The following is a 9120-nucleotide window of genomic DNA, read 5'->3' as shown; positions in this document are numbered from 1 at the left end:
GAACAATTTAGGAATTACAGGCATTTTTATACACAGTACCTCCATTTTTAGTGACCATAAATACTTGGGCAAACGAAAGATTATTTTTACTGTTCCAGCCATTTTTTAAGACAGGTGATGAACACATGTTCCATTAATAATGAGGAAATACAGTATGTTATGAGGCAGTACTCAAAAAATATGCAAGAGGGACTAGCGAGGGAAGGAACCAAGACACTCAGGCAAGTCTGAAGGAGTTATGGGTGTATATGCTTGGAAAAACTACATTGTGTAACTTTTTGTATTTTGTATCAAAAGTTACACATCACGGTGGAACAATCACTGCTTCTGTTACCCATGTGCCTTCTGGGAAAATGTAAATGACTTTTTTTTTTTTTAAGTACAACCCCTGGCAAAAATTATGGAATCACCGGCCTCAGAGGATGTTCATTCAGTTGTTTAATTTTGTAGAAAAAAGCAGATCACAGACATGACACAAAACTAAAGTCATTTCAAATGGCAACTTTCTGGCTTTAAGAAACACTATAAGAAATCAAGAAAAAAAGATTGTGGCAGTCAGTAACGGTTACTTTTTTAGACCAAGCAGAGGAAAAAAATATGGAATCACTCAATTGTGAGGAAAAAATTATGGAATCACCCTGTAAATTTTCATCCCCCAAATTAACACCCTGCATCAAATCAGATCTGCTCGTTGACACTGACCCTATGCCATGACATTGACCCTATGTGTCTTTTTGCAAGGAATGTTTTCGCAGTTTTTGCTCTATGGCAAGATGCATTATCATCTTGAAAAATGATTTCATCATCCCCAAACATCCTTTCAATTGTCCAAAATATCAACATAAACTTGTGCATTTATTGATGATGTAATGACAGCCATCTCCCCAGTGCCTTTACCTGACATGCAGCCCCATATCATCAATGACTGTGGAAATTTACATGTTCTCTCCAGGCAGTCATCTTTATAAATCTCATTGGAAAGGCACCAAACAAAAGTTCCAGCATCATCACCTTGCCCAATGCAGATTCGAGATTCATCACTGAATATGACTTTCATCCAGTCATCCACAGTCCACAATTGCTTTTCCTTAGCCCATTGTAACCTTGTTTTTTTTTCTGTTTAGGTGTTAATGATGCCTTTCATTTAGCTTTTCTGTATGTAAATCCCATTTCCTTTAGGCGGTTTCTTACAGTTCGGCCACAGACGTTGACTCCAGTTTCCTCCCATTCGTTCCTCATTTGTTTTGTTGTACATTTTTCGATTTTTGAGACATATTGCTTTAAGTTTTCTGTCTTGATGCTTGATGTCTTCCTTGGTCTACCAGTATGTTTGCCTTTAACAACCTTCTCATGTTGTTTGTATTTGGTACAGAGTTTAGACACAGCTGACTGTGAACAACCAACATCTTTTGCAACATTGCGTGATGATTTACCCTCTTTTAAGAGTTTGATAATCCTCTCCTTTGTTTCAATTGACATCTCTCGTGTTGGAGCCATGATTCATGTCAGTCCACTTGGTGCAACAGCTCTCCAAGGTGTGTTCACTCCTTTTAGATGCAGACTAACGAGCAGATCTGATATGATGCAGGTGTTAGTTTTGGGGATGAAAATTTACAGGGTGATTCCATAATTTTTTCCTCAGAATTGAGTGATTCCATATTTTTTTCCTCTGCTTGGTCTAAAAAAGTAACCGTTACTGACTGCCACAATCTTTTTTTCTTGATTTCTTATAGTGTTTCTTAAAGCCAGAAAGTTGCCATTTGAAATGACTTTAGTTTTGTGTCATGTCTGTGATCTGCTTTTTTTCTACAAAATTAAACAACTGAATGAACATCCTCCGAGGCCGGTGATTCCATCATTTTTGCCAGGGGTTGTAGATCCTAATGTTTTTAGCCGCGAGGCCCCTGGCCTTTGCTAGCGTTTGTGGTCCCTCCGCTCCAGCAGGGGTCGCTGCGGGCTGTGGCTCCGCCGGAAGTGGATTCGGCGTTAGTCGGCTGCGCTCAGGAGATGTCCGCCGTGCAGTTGCTCCGAGTTTCGGTTCACGAACGGCTGTTTGCCGCCGCTGAGGATTTGCTGGAACTGCTGCTGGAAAAAGGACAGGAACCGGCGGCGCTGCGAGCGCTGCTGAGCGAGCGCCTAACGGCGGCGGCGGAGGAGATCGTCGCGCTGTTAGCTCAAACCGTACAGGAGACGGAGGACCGTGCACAGCGCTGCGAGCGAGAGATCAGCCGACAGAGGGCGCTGCTGGACGCACTGCTCAATCCCCGAGTGCAGCTCAACAGAGCGCCACCGTGCGGTGCGGCGGAGACTACGCAGAATGTGCGCCACCGCGCCAAAGCGCAAGGTGCGCTCCTTTCTTACGTTTTAACAAAACCTTATGCGGAAAAAAAGGCGAATATATGGTGCGCTGTTTTTGTTATATATAAACAAAAGTTTATTCACTCATGAAAAAGAATGTCAAAGTGCAAGATGCGTTCCTTTGTTATATTTTAACAAAGCTTTGTGTTTATTTTGGTGTCGTAAAGGAAAAGTGAACGTGCTTGATACAATTTAACAAAATCTTACGTTTATTTACACATTGAAAGAAAAGTCTAACCGTATTGTGCACTTCTTTATTAACATTTTAACAAAACGCTACGTTTAGTCAGGTATTTTTTTTTTTAAAAAAAAGCTCATGGTGTGCTCTTTTGTTACATTTTAAAGGCATTTTCGGCATTTAAAGACATTTTCGGAACTTCATATTGGTAACCAGTAGGAATTTTAAAAAAATGTGTGGTACTCTTTGTTATAACAAAATTAATCTCAAGTAAGTCCTTATGGAGGCTGCAATTACTCCTCAAGCAGACGCTTTGTTCTCGGGATCTTGTGCATGAATGTGACTTTGTCCTAGATCTCACACACATCTTCAACTGCTTAGTCCGATTAAGGGTCGCAGGGGGCTGGAGCCTATCCCAGTAGTCATAGAGCATGAGGGCCACAAACACAGACACACCCACTCGCACACCCACGGACAATTTAAAGATTCCAGTCCACCTTGCTAGCTTTTACATAAAATATGAGATAGTTGGTAGATTTACACAGAAACGCTGCAGTTTCCGATTGTTTTCCGCTATGTTGGGTTAACGGCCAGAGAGGGACTAGTCAGTGAGGTCACTTATCTCTCTACTCTGATTGGTTGCTGCCGTGTCCTTTCCAGAATCCCTCACAGAAGTCTGGGGATGCCCCCACATGATCTATGACATTGCTGTCATAGACTGTGTAGGTCTCTAGCAATGTTGCCATAAGTATTTCAAGGTCGTCTGCTCTTTTGAAAATTTACCCTTCAGGGGAACTTTTTATTTATTTCTTTTTCTAGACACTGTAAATTTTGATCATATTGGTAAAGTCATATTATGAATCCCCTATTTAAAGGCTAATGAATAAAATTTTAGCGGTGACAAAGAGAATTCTTTTCATGCCTTAAATCTTAAACGGTTTAGTGGTCCTATACCTTTAATGAGGCGAGCGCACACCTGCTGCCGTCAGACAGGAGTCACTGTGAGGCTGCCTACGTTTCAGTTGGATATATTAGTATTTCGTTTCAATTCACTTTATTTCTTTGCACCAAATCACAACATACAGTAAGCTGATCCAGAGTGCTTCACAAGGGTAAGGTTTAACCTTACCTTTGTGATTCCATACTCTATTGTATCTTCTGTGAAGTAATTTTTTGTCTATGTGTGGGTTTGTGGACATATGGCTTATGCTGCGCGCATTTTGCTTTTTATCTTACTTGATTTGCATCAGCTGCATCTCCAAAGCACACGTCCCGTGGAACATTTTGTCATCTATAAACTTACCATCAGTTTTTCCCGTGGTATAATCCACAGTGGGCAAGTTTGGTAAAACTGCAGATAGTACAGCAGATAAGAGAATATTTACAGAGGAATCCTTCAAATGGTCATGCAAGCACCACATTTGGCACATACACTCTTTAGATATTTGGTACAAATATTCTTTAGCTATTACAACCCCTGGCAATAATTATGGAATCACCGGCCTCAGGATGTTCATTCAGTTGTTTAATTTTGTAGAAAAAAGCAGATCACAAACATGACACAAAACTAAAGTCATTTCAAATGGCAACTTTCTGGTTTTAAGAAACACTATAAGAAATCAAGAAAAAAAGATTGTGGCAGTCAGTAAGGGTTACTTTTTTAGACCAAGCAGAGGAAAAAAACATGGAATCACTCAATTCTGAGGAAAAAATTATGGAATCACCCTGTAAATTTTCATCCACAAAACTAACATCTGCATCAAATCAGATCTGCTCGTTAGCCTGCATCTGAAAAGGAGTGATCACACCTTGGAGAGCTGTTGCACCAAGTGGACTGACATGAATCATGGCTCCAACACGAGAGATGTCAAGTGAAACAAAGGAGAGGATTATCAAACTCTTAAAAGAGAGTAAATCATCACGCAATGTTGCAAAAGATGTTGGTTGTTCAAAGTCAGCTGTGTCTAAACTCTGGACCAAATACAAACATCATGGGAAGGTTGTTAAAGGCAAACATACAGGTAGACCAAGGAAGACATCAAAGCGTCAACACAGAAAACTTAAAGCAGTATGTCTCAAAAATTGAAAATGCACAACAAAACAAATGAGGAACGAATGGAGGAAACTGGAGTCAATGTCTGTGACCGAACTGTAAGAAACCGCCTAAAGGAAATGGGATTTACATACAGAAAAGCTAAACGAAAGCCATCATTAACACCTAAACAGAAATAAAACAAGGTTACAGTGGGCTAAGGAAAAGCAATCGTGGACTGTGGATGACTGGATGAAAGTCATATTCAGTGATGAATCTCGAATCTGCATTGGGCAAGGTGATGATGCTGGAACTTTTGTTTGGTGCCGTTCCAATGAGATTATAAAGATGACTGCCTGAAGAGAACATGTAAATTCCACAGTCATTGATGATATGGGGCTGCGTGTCAGGTAAAGGCCCTGGGGAGATGGCTGTCATTACATCATCAATAAATGCACAAGTTTATGTTGATATTTTGGACACTTTCTTATCCCATCAATTGAAAGGATGTTTGGGGATGATGAAATCATTTTTCAAGATGATAATGCATCTTGCCATAGAGCAAAAACTGTGAAAACATTCCTTGCAAAAAGACACATAGGGTCAGTGTCATGACCTGCAAATAGTCCAGATCTTAATCCAATTGAAAATCTTTGGTGGGAGTTGAAGAAAATGGTCCATGACAAGGCTCCAACCTGCAAAGCTGATCTGGCAACAGCAATCAGAGAAAGTTGGAGCCAGATTGATGAAGAGTACTGTTTGTCACTCATTAAGTCCATGCCTCAGAGACTGCAAGCTGTTATAAAAGCCAGAGGTGGTGCAACAAAATACTAGTGATGTGTTGGAGCGTTCTTTTGTTTTTCATGATTCCATAATTTTTTCATCAGAATTGAGTGATTCCATATTTTTTTCCCTCTGCTTGGTCTAAAAAAGTAACCGTTACTGACTGCCACAATTTTTTTTTCCTGATTTGTTATAGTGTTTCTTAAAGCCAGAAAGTTGCCATTTGAAATGACTTTAGCTTTGTGTCATGTCTGTGATCTGCTTTTTTTTCTACAAAATTAAACAACTGAATGAACATCCTCCAAGGCTGGTAATTCCCTAATTTTTGCCAGGGGTTGTACTCTTTTAAAAAATAGAGTATCCACTTGAATTTTCAATAGGTGGCCAGGTAGGGGTCAGAATTACACAGGGGTCAAAAGTTAAAATTGCCCTAATCATATTGAAAGGTATTCCATATTTTTTGTCTATCATAAAAAAAATTACAAAAGGTATAGTTTGGACCATATATGACTGAATTCTATGGAGTTATGGGGTAAAATATAGCAAAAATGGTGAGAAAGGTCCATTTCAGTTTGTACAGTGTCAAAAGTTAAAGTTACTCAAATATTGATAAAAAGTGGGGTAAATTATTGCACCATAAATCTATCCAAAATGTTAGATTTATGTTTTTTTCAATATATTAACTGTCCTGCTTGCTTAGACTAGTATATCATAAAAAGCAATGCGGCCAAACCTAAATAAATGCAAGTACTCTCAATCTGGCAACAAACACAATTTCAGCATTGAACTATTTGGAGCTGAGAGCCAGTTGTATGTGATATCTTGACAAATCTCATTTAGAAAAGGAGCAAGAAGTCTGTGATTATTAGTGACAAAAGCCTTCAGTATGCTAGCATGGAGATCATTTCAAAAATATCATTAGGTGTATGTGCCATGGGGGACTCATCAACTTACCGTTCAGAGTTAAATACTTTGCCATGATAATGTCCCCAACAAAATGTTTCTTATTCGTGTGTTAAAAAGAAACAATCAAAGTGCGTGGCGCACTCTGCTTTTGCCCCTGCCATCTCAGCTGGCTGTGGGAAGAGTTTTGCTGCCGTATCTCACTGACCCTGTTCTCTGTGATCCCCCTCAGACCTCCCAGAGCCCGTGAACTTGATCCAGAATGACGCTGAGCTGCCGGATGACTCTGCAGACCTGAAGCAGGTGGAAGCTGAACATGAAGGCAGTGCCGTTTCCTCACCAAGGAGGTCTCAGGCCACCTCACCTGCCACCCAGACCGACAGCGACCCTGACAGTGAATGGACTAGTCAGCAGTGCTCCATAACACTGAGGGCACAGACGAGGAGGAAGGCGAGGGGAAGACTTCTGCTTCATGTCTCAAAGAAACGTAAGAAATCTTCGTCTTCGGAGCGTCACTGGTGTAAGGTGTGCACTCGCTCTCTGCAGGGAAAAGGCTTCCTCCTCAAACATGTGCTGCAGGTTTGCTCCAAGGACCCGGAATGCCGGTGTGGTATTTGTGGGGAGCGTTTAGGTTCCGCTGAGGAATTGACCGCTCACCTCCAAACCCACCAGGAGAAGAGCAAGACCTGCCCCTTCTGCAGGAAAAGCTTCCAGTCCATCCTGGCATGTGAGCTGCATGTGCGATTGCACACCGGAGAAAAACCGTACAGTTGCGAGGTCTGTGGGAAGAAGTTCAGTCAGAAGGGTAATATGACATCACACTTACGCATCCATGCTTTAGAGAAAGCCTTCAAATGCAAAGAGTGTGGACGAGCCTTCTGTCACATGACCTCTCTGGAGAGGCATATGCAGGTCCACAGCGATGATGGCTTGTTCCTGTGCCGTGTCTGCGGCCAGAGGTTTGGGAAGGAACACCGCTTGACACAACACATGAAGATCCACCAGACAGATATCACAGGAGCCAAGGCAAAGCGATTCCGGAGCTCTGTGCCAGCCTACCTCTGCAGAGTCTGCGGTGATAAATTTGACAGGAAGACTTTGTTAGTAAAGCACGTGGGAGCCCACGTAAACGAGTCAGAGTGCCGCTGTGGTCTCTGCGGCCACCAGTACGAGTCCTCCGAGAGTCTTGCTGATCATCTTCGCTCACACCGGGAAATTGGCAACACTTGCCACTTCTGTGGGAAAGGATTCCCGGCGCATGCAGCGCTGCAGATGCACCTGAGAATCCACACGGGGGAAAAACCGTTCAGCTGCAACTTCTGCAGCAAAGCCTTCAACCAGAGCGGCAACCTGAAGACACACTTGAAGATCCACACAGGTGAACGGGCCTTCTCCTGCAGCATTTGTGGTAAAGGGTTCACCCAGAAGCAGACTCTGGACACCCATGTCCGCTTCCACAACAAAGAGAGGCGCTTCTTGTGCCAAGTCTGTGGCAAGGGCTTCATGCAGGATGTGGACCTGAAGAGACACATCCTGATCCACACTGGCGAAAAACCCTACAATTGCCAAGTCTGTGGCAAGCGCTTCCAGGCCAAGAGGTCCTTGAACCTGCATGTCAAAGTTCATAGTGTGGGGGAGGCGATGCTGCAGAAGGACACAGGACAGGTGGAAGATGATGCTCAGGCACAGAAAAACCAAGAGGCCCTACAGTCAGACCTCACACAGCTGTAGAGTCTGTGGGTGGTGCATCGTGGTTGTTGGCGTGACCTGCACTGTAACACTTGTTCTGCACCAGTCTGACTATTCTCCTCACATACCTAAAAGCAGACTACAAGCACTGGCTGAGAAGCACTTACAAAATTGTTTTCAGAGCCTTCTAGAGTAGAACTGAACCTATTTAGAAGGTCAGATCTAGGGATGCACCAATCCACTTTTTTTTTTTACTTCCAATCTGATCCCGATACCTGAATTTCGATATCTGCCAATACCGGAGGATATTTTGTATCACCAGTTATACAGCTTCATGATGAAGTGGTATAGAGGAGGATTTTCTTAAAAAGAAGACCTGAAAGTTCAGCTACAATTTGCCAGAAGGTACATGTAGGATGCAAGCCTAGATTTGATATTGTGGTGAAAGAATTAGTTTTTTTTTATTATTATTTTTTGGTGGTTTCTTGTGGTATTTTGGAAATGTACTCCTTTCTTAAAACAGTACATGTACTTGTACGCAATTTTTTGGGTGTCCCTGTGTAAAAAAAAAAAAATCAAATCAATCAAATCTTGATTGATGAAAAATGGCAGGTCTTGAAAAAAAAAGCATGGACTTTATAGAGAAAAGACAGCAGTCTCTCTCTCCCTCTCAAATGTCAATTTCATTGGAGCTTTATTGACATGGGAAACATATGTTTACATTGTCAAAGCAAGTGTTGGAGCAAAAAATAAAATTCCTCTCTCTCTCGCTCTCTCTCTCCAAGAAATTACCTCTTCAGAATGCTGAAACATGCGCATTTCCAAAATGCCACAAAACCATAAATAAAAGTACTTAATTTACTCATGCTGAAGTCTGTCTGGATAAATCGTTGGACCCTTCCTCCCGTTTAAAAGCGAACAGCGTCCGTGCTCTGGCTCAATCTGCAGGCACTCCTCTCCCCCACCCCGACACAGCAACAGAGCCCAGCAACCAGACTTTCAGCTCACGCACAGATGGGTCCTGAATTGGAAAACTTTCCAGGTTGTATCGGAAAATAAGCCATCTCACACTCTCGAGTGACGCATTGCATTATGGGAGAGGTGAGAGGTCATTTGACCCAAGCACAGGCTATGCGTGTGAGCAGCTATTTAAATCCAAGTCATTTCTCTCTCTATC

At 42.1% G+C, this 9120-nt stretch overlaps 1 protein-coding gene across 1 annotated transcript; it reads left to right on the top strand.

Moving 5' to 3' along the window:
• The first annotated feature begins 2007 nt into the window (after positions 1–2007).
• LOC117501477 (gastrula zinc finger protein XlCGF57.1-like) lies at positions 2008–8169 on the top strand. The gene is made up of 2 exons (XM_034160374.1): positions 2008–2344; positions 6487–8169. Exons 1-2 carry the CDS (start codon positions 2008–2010, stop codon positions 7983–7985), a joined length of 1836 nt encoding a protein of 611 aa, XP_034016265.1. The 3' UTR covers positions 7986–8169.
• The last annotated feature ends 951 nt before the right edge of the window (positions 8170–9120 follow it).

This window comes from Thalassophryne amazonica, chromosome 20, assembly GCF_902500255.1.
Source record: "Thalassophryne amazonica chromosome 20, fThaAma1.1, whole genome shotgun sequence".
In the NCBI taxonomy this organism is placed as follows: domain Eukaryota; kingdom Metazoa; phylum Chordata; class Actinopteri; order Batrachoidiformes; family Batrachoididae; genus Thalassophryne; species Thalassophryne amazonica.
Note: the sequence above shows the minus strand (reverse complement) of the source record. Positions and strands in the feature narration are given on the sequence as shown.